This window comes from Topomyia yanbarensis, unplaced genomic scaffold (genome assembly GCF_030247195.1).
Source record: "Topomyia yanbarensis strain Yona2022 unplaced genomic scaffold, ASM3024719v1 HiC_scaffold_472, whole genome shotgun sequence".
Taxonomy (NCBI): Eukaryota; Metazoa; Arthropoda; class Insecta; order Diptera; family Culicidae; genus Topomyia; species Topomyia yanbarensis.
In genome coordinates, this window is record NW_026683683.1 from 4,470 (window position 1) to 25,000 (window position 20,531).

Below are 20,531 nucleotides of genomic sequence, written 5' to 3' on the forward strand. Positions count from 1 at the left end.
GTTTTGAAAACCGACCTCATGTGAAGGGCACGATACAGGTCGCAATTCGTCGTCTACAAGACGAAAACCAAAACGATCTTGAAGATTATATTCCATAGAGGCGCCCCAATCTAAAAAAACACGGAAAACCATAGAAACAAAATGACGGCCAAAAATATAGTTTTTTTCCACTTTTGCCGGCTGTGAAAAATCGTTAATGATCAAAATATTGCGTAAATATATCTAAATATAGGTTACAGCGCCGGAGAATGTTGTCTTCTTTTAGGCGGGCAAAACGCGAAGTTGATTCGAGAAAATCGTCCATTTTGGGCACCATTTTTAACCATTTAATTATTTTACACTCGAAAATTTTGATTTTACAGATGAATTTATGACATTATGCAGAATGGCGCACATGTCTAAGTCATTTTACTTCTTCAAAAAATACTATCAAAATATTAGGTATTGGAAATCTCGAATCATTATTTGAAGTGTTGTGTTTGAAGGGCATTTGCTGCTTTGTCGAAACCTGCTAGAATATTTCTTCCAGTTCTCTGAGACGTTGTAAAGTTCTAAATTTATAACCAAAATATAATCGTTTTGTATTCCACCATGGAACGGACGGTACTGGTAAGCGAATTCAAATCTCATCTACCGTAGTTTGCAAAATTTGAGATGTCATCTAAACTATAACATTTTGATTACAAAATGAAAAAAGTCCAATAATTAATAATATACTGGATTAAATATTTTCAACTCTATCGTTAAGTCGCTAATCGCATTGAGCTCTTGTTGCACGATCTCACGAACACTAATGCAGTTTTTTGGTTGAAAACAATCTCATTTTGATTTTGTCATCTATGTTTATTATTTTCAATCACGTTTTGAAATAATGTTTGTGTTAGGTATCGTGTATCACGCAGAAAAAAGATTTGTAGGTTCAATAAAATTATGCATTAAATTCAATAAATTGAATTATTGGTCGGGAGACAATAAAATTATTTATTGAATTCAATAAAATTTATTTATTGTTTCAATAAAACAAAATTATCGTTCCGTTTTTCAATAATTATTTTATTGAAATTAAAAGAAAATTATTGATACTAAAAATGTATTTATTAAAAGCAAAAATTTGTTGTTGTTCTAATAAAAAAATATTTTCAAACCAATAAGATTGTTTGTTATAATGATAAACAATAAATGATTGAATTCAATAACACATATTTTTGGTTTAAATATGCTAATTTTTTCTGCGTGATGTAAATAAGCCGTAGAAAAGTTTAAAGCGAAAGCAAATTTCCGGCAAAGAAAGTTTCTCACAATGTTTTCCATTCGATGTTCATCTAACGCTATCACCGAGGGAAAAGGGCATAGTCATGTTCTAAGTGATCATAAATGCATCAGTATAGTCTGCGTTTGCAGCAAAAAGTGGTCTTCTTCGTTAATTTTTGGTTAATTTCATACATACTTGGAGATATGGTTTCTGTTCCTTTTTGCTGTTTGAATAGAGAAGTTCTATGTATTGCTATTGCTCCACTATGTAAGGTTTGATTTTTGTTTCTATGGGAAATTGGTTAGTCCTGTTGAATCATTTCCGGTGTTCATTCTCTGCTAGTCAAATGAGTATTTTTTTATTAAATTTTCTAACATTCGTTCAGGACATTAACATTGTAAAAGGGGATCTACAGAAAATCCTATGCGGTTTTGTTTGTTATAAATAGAGAAAAATACTTCCAAAAAATAACTTACAACAAAAACTTACGGTATAGTGTATAACCTGTATATTACTACCATAAAGCATGGATTTCAAGCGAGGAAAAGGAAGGTAACTTTTAGGAATAGTAAGAATCACGACGATGGATCAATAATTTACAGACAAATTTACAATAGCTCATATATTATTGAAATATTTTACTTCTCAACACTATACAAGAAATGGGGATCAGTTTGTGTTGTGTTTTACTCATAAATTTATTTATCCTACTCTATTTAGTATAAAAATTTGGCGTTATTCAGTGTATTCATGGTTTATACCCTTCTTTGTTGTCAGAATTATTATCGTTAAACTTACCTGTTCTTCTTTGCCTGTGTACAGCTGTTCAGTAACAATGGGGGTTTGTTGAGTCCAATCAAGCTCTTTTTATGTGGCTTTCAGTTGAACTGAAATATTTCCCTGTTCGGAGCGTTGGGTTATGGGAGCTTCGGTTCTTTTGAAGATTTTATGAAAGTACCGACAGATTTAGTATCATGTTATACAAAAACTGTATCGAATTCAATGTCTAGATTAGGTAAATAAAAATGTTACACCATTCGTTCCATTAGATTTTTCGGAAAACTACATGTCGATACAACCTTACTGTTACGTCGGCTTCAGCTCTATCACGTGGCTGACGAATTCTCCAGGAACATAAGCTGCGAATAGGCTCGACCTAGAATGAAAATCGCTATCCTCCCTAGAAAACACTCAACGTATCCATCGGCTCCGCACCGAAGCCAAGCTCGACCCCGACGTCAATCGTCACAACCCGATCGTCGTCGCTGTTCTCCGAAATGGGAAACTGCAGCTTATCCGAATCGCCATAGTTGGGCATTATGATGCAAACAAATGGTCGCCCGGTGACGCTGTCCCGCGGGTGCATCGTCACCGGCAGGAACCGATCGATTGAACCCTCGACAAACGTGGACAGTCGCTGGAAGACTTCGGGATAATGCTTACGCAGGACAACGCCTCGCTGGCGCAGTACATTCTGAATGTTGAGCGAAACCTGTTCGCGGCTTTTCGGCGTCGTTTTCGACATGATGTTAAACGAAAGAATTAGCACATCGGTAGCGCTTTCCTTCTTCGGAATCTGCTTATCGATTGGGGAGTTATTAATTTCGTTGATGACGAATTTGCACAGCTTAAGCTTAGCGCACCGAGACACCAGCTGGCGTTCCCATTTGACTGGGACCGTCGCATTACCCGGAGCTTCCGACACGACACAGATCGCCACGTAGATTAACATTTTCGAGTCCGGTTTGTACTCGGTACTTAGTTTGAGCAGTTCCGAGTACAGTTCCGGACCCATCTCTGACGGAAGCAAGTCCGGCCAGCGCACGTATATCACTTCACCCAAACACTGGAAACCCTGCTTTATGAACGAGTCCGCATTCTCCGGACTACGAAACAGTATTCTAACAACACCTCGCCCTTGCGACAAGTAGCCACGCCTCGCTAACACACTGAGGTGCCGCAGGGTATCCGCATCGTCCTTGCAGGTGGACAACACCAGCCTACAGAGAGCGGAGATTCGCGAGTGCAAACAAGCCTTCCGATGTTTCTCCCAGTGAGCCCTCCGACATTCCCGCGAGCAGTACAGATGCGAACAGTTGTGGCAGCTTTTGTAGGATTTTTTCGCCTCGGCGATCGTTGCCGTGGCATCGCATTTCGGATAGCGACACTTGAGTGCTTCCCCGTGATTTTTGTGAGTGGTGTCGCAGGAATCCAGCGACACCCGGCGGCTCTGGGTATCTTTGCTGCTGATTCCACTGCTGATCGCACCGGACGCGCTGGGATTGTTGTCTGCTGCTCGTTTCTTACCGGCGTCTCCCTCGCTGCGTCTTCTAATTTGAACTGGTTCGATCTGGAGGGTGTGGGTACTGGAAACTGTTGGCGTTAGACAGGAATTAGCTAAATCCACTGAGCGGGATGGGTTACATAGATTGAACAAGTTTTGCAGGCGGGGGGTAGGGTGGTATGGATTTTCGGCATCACAGATATTTGTTGCGTTGGGTGACCAGATGATCGAATGAGAGGTGGTACACAGATATATCGAGAAAAAGAGAAAAGAGAAAGAGAAAAAAAAACAAAGGTGACACTGGTACACTGGTTGATGTTTAGAAAAGGTAAGCTACAGCAAACTAGAGGATTTTAGAATCGATTTCACTAAGGTTTCCACTACCGTTATATGTCGATCATTTATAATGCTGTTTGGACATTTTAAAGGATACACTTTAATATAACTCATTACATTCTAATGCAAATAACACTCATAAAATAGTTAACACTATAAACAAACTGAATCTAACATTTTTTATGTTTATGCTATATTTAACGCCATCTAAATTTATATGATTTTGGCAGTTTTAAGGTTGGACAGAGAATGGGCAAAAATCGAAAACGAAAAAAGGAGTTTTTTTCCACACCGTGCGTTAGATCTCCATAAAAATCAATCAGCTTATGTAGAATGTTGTTACAGTACTGCTGATTGATTTTTATGAAGATCTAACACACGGTGTGGAAAAAACTGCTTTTTTCGTTTTCAATTTATGCCCATTCTCTGTTCAACCTTAAGAAAACAATGAGCACGCTCACAACCTTTTTCGAGACATACTCCAGACATGAACAAAATGCCAAGCCCGAATTACTGTATCAATCGCATAAGTGCAAAATTCCGCAGCAACGAGAGAAAATTCTCTCAAAAACTGCATGTATACAATCCATTTCCCGCTGTCCGGCAGTGCTTTTATATAAGAAACTTGTGTGCATCTATGTAATCTATGTTGTGATCGATAGATGTACACATTTTTAGCTCTGGAAATGAAAGGCGATAGCTCTACTGTACATCTAACAACCCATTTCAAGTATGCCGGTTCCTACACGTACACTCTGAGGCCGCCCCGCTCGAATACATCCACGTATCAATTGGCATTTTGCTGCAAAGCTCAATTACCTGCTGTGACATCTACAGATTAATAGCAAAAACAAGATAAGGTGGATGTTTGTGCGTTTTTCATATTTTCGATAAGTAATTTGATGTAATTTTTCAATGTTTTTCCGTAAATACGCATCAATCATAGTAAATAATGGACTCAGAGGGGGAGAAAAACAATTTGGAAGTTAATGATAATAGTTTTTAGTAGATACACTCAAATTAAACATAAGAAATCTTCGAAAATGTGTATACTGTGCTTCTAGGTTAGGGTTCACAACCGCCGGAGTTAAGAATATTTAAAAAATCAATCAAAGTATAACCAGTATAAATTCACTTTTGGCAAGAATTAGCTCTCATTTCGAACATAACCTTGTACGAAGTGGTTTTATACCGGTTCAGAAAGAAAAATTAAAAGATATGCTATATATATCCCTGTTTTGCATAATAAATCTATTACCATCTTGAAGGAAATTAGTTTTCTTCCACTTCACTTTCATTTTTTTACACACTAAGGCCAATTTTCTTAAAAATGCAAAAATTACGTAAACTTTTAAAGGTTTGCTACTGATCTGACAGTTTATTCGCAAAACATCCACCACAAGTATGTAGCGCCCCCTATATATATTTTCTGCGTAAAGATGCCAATTGGATATTTGCAATATATTCGCACTTCCAGAATGAAAACTATTTTTGATGCTAGCACTTATTTATAAAAAGAAAAATATTTATGAAGACAAGCACTGTAAAATGACATGAAACGATCTCACCAGCTCTGCATAAATAAATTCATTAGATTTCTGTGAAGAATTCGCCTCTATTCGTGAAATTGTTGCATAAGCTACTCAGGTCCAGGCGGCGCTGTAGGCGCTAAGCGGAACGAACGGGTGTATTTTTTCGCGGCTTGCTTCACATACTTCAATGGCAAAGTTGTGACGATGAATTTCTATGCAAAATCACACTTTTCTCGCGATATTTCAACCTACTAACATGTAACTCAACAGGAAAAACTATTTACTAAACAATTGACTTCATTTTCCTATTGAACATTATGTACACGGTTAATTAATAGTGCCCATTTATTAGTTCCAGAAGTACTCAGTTTGAGGTTCTATTCGAGCTGTCACGAAATGGGTACTTTTTTGAATAAGAAACTGGGTTAAATATTACCCATCTCATTATTGGAATTCAGCAAGAATAATACCCATAAATGGTTGAAAAACACTTCGTGAAATTTCAGAGAGTCGACAATTTTGGGCTGCATTTCGACAAGCGCTGATTGTAGACGGTAATTATGGATGTTTGTTTACAATTTTCATTCACTTACTTTTGTATTCTTCTAGTCTCAACGAGAGTAACAGTATATTTTGCTAGGCGAGATTTTTGTCGACATGAACGACACAGTTCTCGAAGAAAAAGTACATCAGGACGACACTGTGGCAGCACATCTATAATGAACTTGTGTTCTACTTTAATTAATAATAAATCACTTGAAGTGAGCGTGATTTCTTATTTATTAAAATTCTAGCAAATTTTCCCTAAAATTTTTATATTCCAAAATTTTGTTTTTTAAATGGGTGAATTTTTACCCATTTTCAGTTTGTCTCCATGTATAAAATTGGGTATAAAACTATCCAGTTTTTGATGTAATCCATTTTTACCCATTTTTGGGTATGGAATGCTTACCCAAATAATGAGTTCCCAGTTTTGTCTGAGATGGGTGGTATGAAACCCATTAATGGGTACTTTATTTTAACCGTGTATATCACTGAAAAACTGAAAATATTGGACGCTAACGAGAATACGTCCAGGCGATTCACCAGTGCTGCCACTTACTATCCAGTCACCGTGGCGAGCAGAAAGTTAGCAAAAGTTGAGCAAAGCGAAATTGATTCTGGCAGCGTTTCTGCCAGTATTTTGCGCGATTTGTGCGAGAATTCTGGCAAAGAATTTGCTCAAATTCACCAACCGCCAACGGCCAAGATCTCTGTACGCTTCCTGCCACATCTTTGTCAGATGTTTCGTGTTCAATTCTACCAGGTAGGAATTGCCAGCATCTTTGCACAGTTTATGTCTGAGTTATGCCAGGGTTTTGCTCGGTCCCTGGCAAAATTTGCCAGAAAACACGAACGAAACCGAGCTCGCCCTAGCTCAACTAACCCGACAAGTTACGCTCAGAAAACTGATAGGGCTGCCAAACCAAGACTGACAGAAATCTAGCAGAGCGGTCTCTGCCAGGAAATTTGGTGACTGGGTAGTCTTCCTCATTCTGCAGTTTTGCAAAAATTCTGATAGTAACGAATCCGAATCCTATACAATTGCAAAACACATTCCCTGATTTATCAGACGATGATGCATATAGCTCGGAAGCGGAGGCCGATTATGTACCTGCCCTTGGTGCCGAAAATAAGAGAAGTGCTGCAGAGTTTTCAAAACTTCCTCGCAGCAAAGGGATGGTAACAGCCAAACTACCCCATAGAAAATCCTCCTGAATTTCCCACCAACTTAAATCGGTTTGCGTCGGCACAATCGGCCGACTATGCCACCAATTAATCGGTCGATTGTTGCACCGACTCTTATGGGGATTTAACATGGACGTCTACCGCCGCGACAACCGATTAGATATGACCGACGAAATCTGTTGAAATCGGTCTATTTCAACCAATTAAATCGATCGATCAGTTGGTAGTTTAAAACTGGAACCAGATTCACACAGATTAAATTTGGCCATTAATATGGTGACGAAAATTGTTCACCGACAAAACCCAACTTAGTCGGTTAATTAATCTGTCGACCTCGAAGCACCCGATTTCGTCGGTCCACTGGGAAATTCATGAACTGTCAAATTTTCTATGGGGTTGTCAGTCGATGGTTTCTTTGCAGTAGATATATCTACTGCAAAGAAACCATCGACTGACAACCCCCATAGGGTTTTGTCGGTGAATAATTTTTGTCACCATATCAATCGCCAGATTTAATCAGTGTGAACCTGGTTCCAGTTTTAAAATACCAATCGATCAATTTAATTGGTTGAAATAGACCGATTTGAACAGATTTCGTCGGTCATATTTAATCGGTTGTCGCGTCGGCAGACGTCCATGTTAAACCCCCATAAGAGTCGGCGCAACAATCGACCGATTGGTGGCATAGTCGGCCGATTGTGCCGACGCAAGCCGATTTAGTCGGTGGGAAAATCCGGAGGTTTTTCTATGGGGAAGCTAGTAGCCAGCCCTAGTAACAATAGAGGTTTTATGGTAATTTCATGGTCACTCGTAAAACTTACATTGCACTTGTAGCATGCTGCACAACTTCAATCGTCACTTGGGTGTAGTTTCAAAATCCAAGGCAAGGACTTTTCGAGTCTTCCAACTCAAAAGAAAAATCGCAGACGGCGACCAACACTAAAATAGATCTGATCTCCTTTAGAGCAATTGCGGAAGGGATCTTCAATGTTTTTGGAATCTCGGCTCAACTCATAAGTATTATCTTTGTCTGGCTCCCAACTATTAGCGATTTGACGTTGAAAATGGGATTTACTGCGTGATCGTACCCATCACTCTGTGATTCCGAAACCGGAAGTTGGATTCGTTAGAATTTCAATAGTAACCGGTGTAGCTTTCGTTTGAGACTAATTTTGTGAAATTCGGTTCAGATAACTCTGAGAAAATTGAGCGACATTTTTAGTAATATACATACACTCAGACGCGCATACACACATATAGGCAGCAATCGTCTGACGATGGCGAAGATCAGAGGGCCCATAATGCCTCTTGAAATGTGCCCTGATAAACTGAAGGTTATCGTAGAAGGATTTTTTTCGAAGCACGATCCAATGATATTGTCGATTATGCCATATGACTAGGTAGAGCGGAAAAATGCTGAAGTGATAGAAGTGTCGGATGAGGTATCGCATTGGCAATGGGTTTAAAAGTAAAGAAAGCGCCCGGACCAGATGGAATCCCCAACATCGAGACGAGAACCACTTCCCTTACAAATGGAGAATACAGAAGTTAGTGCTACTGGCTAAACCAGGTAGGTGGCTGACGATCCATTGTCGTATAGACTAATATTCCTGCTGGATACGCTCGAAACTCTCGGAGAGGATTGTCCTTAACAGGTTGACAATATTTACGGAAAGCGATAATGGGTTGTCGAAAAACCAGTTCAGATTTCGGAAGGGCAAGTCTACGGTGGAAAAAAATCGACACTGTGTCATGACAATAGTGCAAGCTGGGAAGCCATTGCGGAATCGCTGCACAAAAGGAGGGTCCCTAGCTGCCTGTGTAGAATTCTAAGGAGATATTTCCAGAACCGTGTCCTGATTTATGAGGCAAACGGGGGACAAAAAACGTTTACAATTACGGTTGGAGTCCTGCAAGACTCTATCCTGGGTCCAACGCTTTGGATGATTGGGATGTATAACGGGGATGTATAACGGCGTACTGACACTTTAGAGCTGCCTAAGGGCGTAAAGATCGTCGGGTTCGCGGAAGACATCGTAATAATGGTACTGGGAGATACGCTGGAAGAGGTGGAAATGTAGGCGATGGGGGCGATCGACAGAATTGGAAACTAGATGCAACGAGTGAAGTTGCAGATAGCCCATCACAAAACGGATGTGACATTGGTCAGCAACTGCAAAGTACTGCAGAGATAGAAATCACTGTCAGAGAGCATGTCATTTTTTGTAGGAGACGAACCACTGCGACCAGTATTTAGATCTATTGTGGTAGGGGAGTATGTCTCGAATCGGGCGCTGCGTAATGATAGATGACCGACCGAAGTTCAACACCCAAGTCGACTATGCCTGCGAGAAGGCGGCCTAAGCTATAAACGCTTCAGCCAGAATAATGCCAAACAACAACGGACCATACAGTAGCAAGAGCTGTCCTCTGGTTAGCGAAACATCGCCGCTACTGTGGTACGGAGGCCCGGTCTGGGTTGCTGTGCTGGAGACACAGCGGAATCGAGTAAAGCTGAATAGTACGTTCAGGCTCATGGCCATACGGGTCGCGAGCGCGTACCGGACTATCTTATCAGAGGCAGTCTGCGTTATCGCTGGATTGATCCATATCGGCAGCATGAGTGGGACTCGTTGGAAAAAGGAACGTATAGGTGGACTCACAGACTGATACTGGAACTCTCAACCTGGGTAAATAGGAGGTATGTTTAAGTCACCTTCTATCTGACGCAGTTCCTGTCCGGTCACGGTTATTTTAAACAGTACCTACATCGGTTCGGACACGTTGTGACACCCTTTTGTCCAGAGAGCGAAAACGTCGAGGAAACACTGGGTCGTGTGGTCCTCGTCTGTCCTAGATTTGACTCAGCGCGAAGGGAGATACCTTCGCTTAACGTAGAGAACATTGTGGCAGAGATGTGTCGAAATGAGGATACAAGGAATTCCGTCAGAAAAGTTGCGACACTAATACTGTCGAAAGTACAGAGAAAGTGGCGAAGAGAACAGCAAGCTGGCAACACCAACTAGCACGATATGGACGACATAGGCGAGTGGTTCAAGTCGGTTATAAGCCCTGCGAGTATGGCTGTGATGAACCTGGCTTGGTCTTATGGTTCCTCCCAATCGGTTCACGTCCCGACGGGTCCCAGCGCGGCAACCGTCGTTTGTAGACCGACTACGCAGCGAGAATTAAGTTAGCTATATCAATAAGTAGGTTCATGTGTCGACGGATTCCGACGTTGGTGACGGTCTTTGGGTCGACCGGTTGCGCAGCCAGAGTTGGATAGCGTGCTGACTCAACGTACGCAGGAAAGCCGCAAGGCAGGACAACGTGCACGGACAGATTAGCATAAAATACGCCGTATCAGAAACCGAATGCGAACAGATGGCGTTACTAGAGAGAGCTGAAAACGCCGAAAAGACACAGATGACCACGGAGATAGCTTAAGCAGAAGCCCGTTCGACGCCGAAAGGTAATCGGTATTTTCGTTCTGTGAAAAGAGAAAGGGAAACACCAGGAGAGGCGAGGGAACCGAAGATGCCCAACAAGGTCGGTGAAAGACAGCGAAACAGCCGACAAATGCAGAGTGTATGGCGAACGGCAGAAAACGTAGAAGAGAGGAAGAAATAACAGAAAAAATAAGGAAAAGAAGAAAGAGGACCTTCGGCCACGCCAGGAGAGGTTTAGGGGAGACGCTCTAATCGTCAAAGCAAACGACGGCGTGACGTACACTGCGATCCTTAAAAGGGTGAGAGAGGAAGCTGAAGGAGCTGGGGAGAACGTAGCAAGGCGCACTCAGAAAGGCGGGGTGCTGCTCGAGTTGAAAAAGGATCTATTGATCAAGAGCTCGACTTATCAGGAGCTGGTGACAGAGACAGTGGGAGGAGAAACAAAGCGAGAGCTTTAGTCCACGAAGTAGTGGTCGAGTGCAGATATCTGGACGAAATCTCAACGAGAGATGAAATGAAGAGCGCGCCAATGGAGAAATATAACCTGCAGAAAGAGCAAATATCAATCAGGTTAAGAAAGGCGTATACACCAGCGACAGCAGTATGCTTATCGTAAGCCGCAGCCAATCAGCTACGTTACGATTGATACCTTGCGGCACTAAACGGAGAGGTGTTTCAAGTGTGTGTGTTTCGGCCAACATTCCAGAAACTGCAAGGTCCCCGACAGATCTGATCTGTGAAGAAAATGTGGGGAGAAGGCACACATTGCTAGAGACTGCTCAAAGCAACCAAAGTGCACGCTCTGCACAAAGGAGGGAGGCAAGGAGCACATGACGGAAGGCTTCTTATGTCCAGAGTACAAAACGGCTAAAGCAGGCCAATGATGATGGAGATAACCCAGCTTAATCTCAATCATTGCGATATTGCACAGCACCTGTTGTGGTAATGGACAACAGAAACGAAGTGCGACGTTACAATTATTGCTGAACCGTATCGTGTTCCTTACGATAACGGTAATTGGGTGGTAGATAGTGCAGGGATAGTTGCAATACAAGTAATGGGCGGTTTCCCTGTCCAAGAGGTGATGGATAACACACACAAATGCTTCGCAATCGCCAGGATCAACAGCGTATTTTTCTGTAGCTGCTATGTTCCCTCGAGATGGACACTAGAGCAGTACAATCGGATGTTCGTTAGTTGGACGAACACCGGTTGTTATAGGAGGACGCTTGTGCCGTGGAATGGGGTAGCAGGCTGATCAAAGTAAGAGGCTACAGCTTGTTGGAAGCCTTGGCGAAGCTTGATATGAGACTGTGTAACAAAGGTTTCGCTAGCACAGTCCGTAAAGAAGGTCGAGAATCCATCATCGACATAATATTCTGCAGTCCTTCGCTGATGGATAACATGAATTGGCGAGTTAGTGAGCAGTCCACGCATAGTGACCACCAAGTGATACACTACACAGTTGGTCGGCAAAATTGTACGGCAACACCAAGAACGAGGACTGGCGAGCGGAAGTAGAAAATAAAGCACTTCGACAAAGACCTTTTTGTTGAAGCACTTCGTGCTGACGGCGTCATTCTATTTCCGAGTGCGAAATAAACTATCGGAAACAGTAGCGAGGGCATGTGATGTAACAATGCCGAGGAAAATGGAACCGAGGAACTGCCGGCGTCCGGCATACTGGTGGAGCAATATACTCAGTATCCTCCGGGCTGCCTGCCCTAAAGCCAGAAGACGCGTTTAGAGAACAAGATCTGGGGCAGTTAACAAAGAGTGTAAGCTAATATTCCGGGGGGGCACGGGCGCTTTTAAACGCGAGATAGTGCTAAGTAAGTCCACCTGCTACAAGCAGCTGTGCAGAGAAGTAGACGCCAACCCCTGGGGCAATGCTTACCGTGTCGTTATGGCCAGAATCAACGGTCCAATGACGCCAGTCGAAATGTGTGCCGACAAACTGAAAATTATCGTGGATGGTCGTTTCCCAAAGTACAACCCAACCGCATGGCCGCCTACACCGTACGTTGATGCAGACGGTGGAAATGCTGGTGACAATCGAGTTTCCAACAACGAGCTCCTTATTGTGGCAAAAGAGCTGATAGGGAAGAAAGCTCCCGGATCGGATGGTACCCCCACGTAGCACTGAAGACTGCGATCCTGGCGTTTTCGGGCATGTCCAGGATAGTCCTACAGAAATACCTGAACGATGGCTACTACCCGGATAGATAGAAGATCCAGAAGCTGGTGTTACTGCCAAAACCAGGGAAACCACCAGGAGATCCAGCATCGTATCGGCCTATATGCCTGCTGGATAATCTTGGTAAGCTCCTGGAAAGGGTCATCCTCAAAAGGCTGACGACCTACACTGAAAGTGAGAACGGACTATCGCAGAGGCAATTCGGGTTCCGGAAAGAGATATCGACGGTGGACGCCATCCGCATAGTCATCACGAGCGTGGAGAAAGCATTGAAGCAAAAGAGAAGGGGTAATCGCACAGAAAAAAAAATGTTGGTAAAAATAAGAGTTTTTCACTCTTAGCAAAAAACAACCAACGCATATTCTTAGTTTAAAAATAAAACTTTTGTTTTGAGTACTATTCTTCATTTGCTTAAAAGGAAAACTTTTACTTTGATTATTATTCTTGATTAATTTAAAAGTTTTACTTTCAGCCTCATAGTTGGCATTGGTTGTTTTTTGCTAAGAGCGGAACACTCTTAATTTTACCAATATTTTTTTTTTCTGTGCGCTACTACGCCGTGGTAACGATAGACGTGAAGAACACGTTCAACACTGCCAGCTGGGGGGCTATCGCCGTAGCACAGCACAGAATGCGGGTTCCAGACTATCTGTGTAAGGTTCTGAAAAGTTACTTCCAGAACCGAGTACTGGTCTACGAAACGAACATGGGGCAGAGGTCGATTAGGGCCACGGCGGGAGTACCTCAGGGCTCCATACTCCGCCCAACGCTCTGGAATATAATGTACAGCGGAGTGTTAACACTGGAACTGCTCAGGAGAGTTGTTCTGGCGATAACAGGCGAGACCGTTGAAGAGGTGGAGATGTTGACGGCAGAGACAATAGGCATCGTGGAAACCTGGATGCCTAACGTCAAGTTGCAGCTGGCTCACCACAAAACCGAGGTAGTGCTGGTCAGCAACTGCAAAAAAGCAGCGTGTCGAGATCAGCGTCGGGGGATAATCCATCCCATCGATGCGTGCGCTGAAGCACCTAGGTGTGATGGCCGACGATCGATTGAATTACAATAGCTATGTCGACTATGTATGTGGAAAGGCAGCGAGAACAACTCACGTATAGGCAAGAATCATGCCGAACATCGGAGGAGTAAGATGCAGCACGAAACGTCTCCTGACGGGTGTCTCATCCTCAATACTGAGGTATGGCGTACCGGTCTGGGCTGCTGCGCTGAACTGAAAGCGGAACCGGACGAAATTGACGTTTAGCCTAACGACTGTTCGTGTCGCGTGTGCGTACAGAACGACATCGTCGAAAGCGGTATGCGTAATTGCCGGTATGATTCCCAGCTACATCACTCTGGCTGAGTACGTGGAATGCTACCAGCGGAGAATTGCACGTAATGCAAGGAGACTGGTCCGAGCGGACTCGTTGGCTAAGTAACAGCAAGAGTGGGACAACTCCGAGAAAGGAACCCAAATGTGTCAAGTTGGGTGCATAGGTAGCATCGTGATGTGAACTTCCATTTGACACAGTTTTTGTCCGGACGTAGATGCTTTCGGAATTACCTACATTGGTTTAGACATGTTTCGTTACCCCTTTGCCAAAAGTGTATGTAGGTGCAAGAGACGCCGCAACACGTGGTCTTCGTCGTATGCCCTAAGTTCGATGAACTTCAAAAGGGTATGCCCAGCGTGACACTCGACAATATCGTCGAAGACAGCATATCTGGAATACTGTCAACAGAGTGGTTGCGACAATACTATCCAGGCTACGCCCGGGCGCCAGTGAACTGGACGTCAGGCTTCATCGCAATCGCCGGACTCACTTCGGCATCCTACCGGGTAGCTCGTCAGTAGGCTAGGTCCACCGTAAGCGGACCAGTTCGAGTAGATCGCGTCGTTAGAGCGCCAGTGAACCGGAAACTATCCTCTACCCGGAATCGATGGGCATTTGCTAACTGGCCCGTTGAGCAGGCTAGGTCCACCACCGGGGACTACATCGAGTAGATCGAGACGAAGAGGGGATCTTAATGGCTCAAGAAAGTAGGTATTGGTGTTGGGAGAAATTCCTCCGTCGGGGAACTCTCAGTCGGAGTAGGGTGAGTTCACCGCCGTGGTCTATCCGAGTAGATAGTGATAGCTCAAGGAAACAGGAGCTAATTAGCTCATGAAATCAGCAGCTGAACGGCTCACTGAGATGAGAACTAAATGGCGACGTAATAGATGGAGACGAAAAGCAAAAGGTCGAGTCACTTCACGGATCAAGTTAGGCTCCGAGATAGCTACGGAAAACTCTTGAACAAAAGAAAGAGGTGCGAGGAAAGCACAACGAGCGTCCCACGAAGTAATACCTTGCTATAATTCTTTGGGGAAGAAGGGCGAAGAAGGAGTAACGAGTGCTTGACTAAGCACTAAGCACAGAGTCGTCTCACACAGGCTTTGGAAGCTTTTTAAACCTTACTGGAAAAACACGCACATACATACTCACGCAATCATTTACCGTACTTGATGAACTGAATCGAATCGTATATAATACTCAGCCCTCCAGGTTTTGGTTAACCCTAGAACGTTACACTTACTTTTTTACCCTAGAACGTTGCGCTGCGGTACAAACGTACCCCACGCGTTTGATTGCAATTTTCGCAGGTAAAAATGCAAACAAAAGAAATGTGTAATATGCCATTTTCTGCGATTTTTAATTTTTATTATGGAATCAATGGTACATACATTGGCTTGTCCGAGGTCAAAAAATGCCGTATTCTCGTTTTCACACGGCTCCAACGATAGAGTGGGGATAAATTTGTACCCCAGTGCAACGTTCTATGGTTAAAAAGTAGATTTTCAAAGCAATAGGTATACGTTTCTATTGAGAAAGACAAAAAGTTACAATAATCCGTCGTCTGAACAGACCTGGAAAAATTGATGTGAAAACCGTATACCCAATTACCCATAGATCTCACCAAAAACCGGAGTCTCCAAATTCAAATTCGATCCCAACCCTATTCAACCCTATTCAGTCCAGTGGGGAAACAGTTATAACCGGTTGTACGTGTTCGCCGTTACCCTTTACCATTCATAAATTACGTAACGTAAAAATTGCCCAGAAATGACCCCCCTTCTCCCATGTAACAAATTGTCATAAATTCCTCTATCCCCCCTGCCCTATTACGTAACAAATCCTTTATTTTTTTTAAATATAGATATTTTAAATAACGTTATAGCTTACTCTCCCGCCCCCATATGTCACAACATGTCACAATTTGTCGTCCTCCTCCCCCAAAAGCGTTACATAATTTATGAATGGTCCTTTAGAATGTCTTCTAATGAATATCTTACCATAAATGGCTATACAGCGACATATTGGGTAGTGGAAACCCCTAATGATTCGTTCTACAACAATTAACATAAGATCTTCAAATAAATACACACTGACAACACATCACACCATATAAAATTAGCAAAACTGGAATATGAAAAAGTGTATAAGTAGAGTCAGTTGGAATATGAATTTAAAAAATGCAGTAAACATTGAATAAACAACGAAGTCAACGAAACGAAACATATTTAAATAGTACAACAATCTCGAAACACGAACTTCAATCGGGGAAATGAACAAGGATTCAAGCCAAATTCAATAAAGAAAACAGCAATTTATTTCTAGTTCTTTTTTCGCTAGCATAACTTTGAATAATGCATTTCGGTTTATTGACAACTTGGCATGTTTTATTTAAACTGGTTGTATTCTTGGTTCCCTAACTGTTTAATGTACGCTAGCTTTCCTTTGAATTATGTTTATCCTAGCACTACCACATATTTCTTACAACAAATTTACATCAAAATAACAGAATTAGGTAGTTTTAGCATACGCCATTTATCACTCAACAGTTTGAAATCACTTAGCAATTTATATTCCCGTTAGTTCATTTTCTGGTTGATGGTCTTGTGTTCAAATTTAGTGTTCTGAAGCTCGAAGTTCATTCGACGGACGGACGCTGACGAAGTCGACATGAAATTGACTTTTACAGTGAGCCGTATTTACAAATATTGCTTTACAGTTTAATGGCAATGTTGGTAAACACGGCTCACAGTAAACTTCATATTATGTCAACTTATCAGTCGACTTCTTCAGCGTGCACAGGCTAATTAGGCTGTGCACGCTGACGAAGTCGACTGATAAGTCGACATAAAATGAAGTTTACTTTGAGCCGTGTTTACCAACATTACCATTAAGCTGTGAAGCAATGTTTGTAAATACAGTTCACAGTAAAAGTCAATATTTATGTCGACTTCGTCAGTGTGCATAGCCTAATATTGTCGCGCTTATAATAAAATCTCACATTGCGGGCGTCTGAAAGGCGCATCAAATATAGCCGCAGTTGCTCCGCAAGCAGATTTCAGTGGAGCTTTATTTTTCTGCCAGCTGTGTGCTTTTCGAAAGCTTCAAGGAAAAAGCTGCCTATACATTTATATAGGCGGCTGTCACGCGCCTATCTCAATTGAGCTTTCATATAATCGCATATCGAGCGATTATCCTGCAAGGCACAATATATCTAGTCGAAATTTGATCCGATTCAACATCGGTTGCTGCATCGGGATATCGACGTCAATTAGCCAAAATTTCTGGTGGGAACTGAGAACTACACACTCAATTCAATTCGGTAATTTGCGCACAGCTGAACAGTCAGTAAAATTTTTCAACTGATAGCTCAGCAATGTGGTGTTAATTTATTGATTTTCAGTGATATATTTACCAAGTTTATTCAAAACAAACGTCACTTCTACTGAGATCTCGGTAAAAGCTTTGTTAGCTGAGTGTTCGGCTGTGCAAAACTCGGTAAAAGTAGCGAAAAAAGCTGGGATTCGGTAGAACAAGATTAAGTGTGTAAGAGCTAAGAACGGTTGGTTTCAAAATCGTCCAATGAAGGACGCTCGTTGGACCAACGTTGGCCGACGTCAAAATAATCGCTCAGCAGACGTCCATCGTTGGACCCGTGTTGTACGATTTCGAATCAAAGCTTGGGCTTCTCAGTGGGATTTACTAATAAACACCAACGGTTATACCAGCACCGCCTGCTTGAGCGTAGCTGAAATACGATGGGCTTTTGACGTTTTCGACAAACGCACAAACCCGGGATGCCGATTGATATTTAGTATTTCGAAATATATTCCAGCAGGTATGGCTGGAACTCAGACAATGTGATGAAATCCCACTGAGTTCCAGCTCCACTCAAAAGAGAATAGTGAAAGAGACGAAGAGTGAAAATCAGTCAAAACGGCAACACTCCCTTTATGATGATTTCAACACTAGAATTTTGGCAACCGCTTCTATAGGCAGCACTTTAAATGACTCCTATTATACTTTGAAAACAAACCGTATGTCGATCGATGGATTTGTTTATCAAACGATGTGCATTTCGAAACAAAGAGATGAAATAATTCTAAAGCTTATTTTTACTCATACATATACTCTAGAATGCACCTTACAATCACGATTGAACTAAATTCTGACGAAAATTCAAATTTCTTTTTTGATAGAAGTACAATACTTATCTCCTCCAACTCAGGCATGAGTAATGTTTATTTACATTGCACGATTGGTCTGCTCAATAAGGTATTTTTGGCTTCACACTATTCGTCTCTTTCCCTATTCTCTTTGCTCCACTCCAGCATCCGGTGCTACAGTGCAGCCGGAATTGAAATTCTGTTTCACTCAAAATTTTCCTAAGTCTGGCAGAAGTCGTTCTGACAGGTTTCTAACAGTCTGTGGTTTTACAACCCTGTTGAGCCAGGCGAACTAGGGCGAAAGCGATTTCACTTGTTCTGGCGAAATTCTGACAACATTCAAACGAAACCCTTACAGAATGCTGATAGAAACCGTGCACAATCCCTGGCGATACCTTTCTGGTAAAACTGCCCTAGCATTGCCAGGGTTTGTGCGTGATTCATGTCAACATTCTGGCAGGGTTTGGTTTGGTTGCTGTCAGAATTTTATCAAGAAACACAAGCAAAATCGATTTCAACACTTCGCTCCAGAGCAGGGTTATTTTCGAATAAACTTTCGAACTGTCAGAATTTAACCGATAATTACAACATCCTCCAAATGTTTCACAACCTTTCGAACATTTCATTCGAAGTTTGCTTAAGAATGTTCCGGCAGCCGAAAAATAAACTAACTGGGTACTCCAGCCAGAATTGATTGACTGGAAGCGGCCCTCTTGCTGTGTCCAAGTGATTCCAAATTTGGGTCTACTCCTAGGTCTACATCTAATATAGATCAAAAAACGGGATAGCATTCAGGCCTTGGCTGTTCAGGTAATAGGATCGGGCGCTATTAAAGCTATTAGGATTACACATGGTTATTGCGTTACAGTAAGCTCCTCAATGATATGTAGAATGCAGTATAAATAGTAGCTAAGGTTATAAAGACTTAAACTTAAGCAACATAAAAATCTAGAAGTTTGATTGGTCAAGCAGAGTTGGCAACGACACAAAAACATTCCTTAGGTACTACGACTAGGGGTAAACTTCTAGTAGTAACAAAAACCAATACACAATTTTAAGTCTTTTGCTTTCGTTCAAGATCGAGTTAAACAATCTCCTTTCTTGCAGTTACAACGAACTCCATTACAGCGCATTCGCATATTTCTATTGTTTTTGTTTTTTTATTTCAATTGCATTGTTCACTAGCTACGCTTTTAGCATATTTGTCTTAGTTCCATTGATAGTCGGAGTAAAACTTACAGGTTCATACCTGAGGACCTGTGTGATTCGGCCGGTAGCCCCAGTAACGAGGCGAGCACATCTTCCAGAGTTGCCGATCCGGGTGACAGTTGATCAGGTGGCAGGGAGAAGGTCGGTACCGTTGTTGCTACCGCTGTCGGTGTTGTTGCCACTGCCGGGTGTTTTTGTTTTTGGCACGGGGAAGGTTTGGCGTTTGGTTGATTGTTTTTTTTTCGGTTTGCAACATTTGCGGTGGAAAGCGGTTATCGGACCAAACGTGCGTGGGTGAAAAGATAAGTTGTAAGTGAGAACAGGTGTCTTATGCTGCGTTCTTTTGCTAGTGGACTAAGTAATTCGTGGGTGAAAAACAAAATATGGCAAAGTGAAGTATTGACAAACTGAATTGAAGCAGAACAAAAAATTGTAAAAGAGACTGGTTGAGGATAATTAATTCAAGTTGTCTGGATCATTCTTAAAGTTTACTAAATCTGTTCGATACAACGTGACATGTCTGGGGTAGCTACATTGTCCTTGGGTTATCTATACTATTATTTTCTGTGTGTTATAAAACTTGGGTAACACTTAAATACAGGTTTACTCATATTAACGTTTCAGTTTTTTGAAGTTTATATAAAGCCTTTGAATTTTCTGTTTACCAAATACTTACAGTTATTACGCCAGACAAGAATAAAAAATCAATTGAAACGCACTTTTTATCGCGCAAACACGCCTACTCAACGAGCAAACAATGAAAGCTATTGTTTAAGTATAATTCACCCTCTAGAATGGGTTAACTCACCCCTGAGAATGAATTCACATTCGGTTGAAAAGCACTATTCTTAATGAATAAATTCACCGCTCCGCAATTGATCGTAGTTTCAAAATGTACGGCCAAATTTAAACGCCAACAAATAACATTTAAAAATTCGGCAATAAATGTGTGGTGTGGCAGGCAATGTGTAGATGTGGTAGAATCTATTGATCGGATCACATCAGGTACGACGTAAGCTAATCAAGGTGCAACATTGTTTTGGG

The 20,531-nt window shown here is 42.0% G+C and overlaps 1 protein-coding gene across 1 annotated transcript; it reads right to left on the reverse strand.

Moving 5' to 3' along the window:
* Window positions 1–1,165: 1,165 nt before the first annotated feature.
* On the reverse strand, window positions 1,166–19,756 carry LOC131695609 (apical junction component 1 homolog; the record flags this gene model as incomplete). Its single annotated transcript, XM_058984139.1, has 2 exons — window positions 1,166–3,658; window positions 19,528–19,756. Coding segments are annotated over 2 exons (1,455 nt in total), but the record flags the coding sequence as incomplete, so codon positions are not given.
* Window positions 19,757–20,531: the final 775 nt, after the last annotated feature.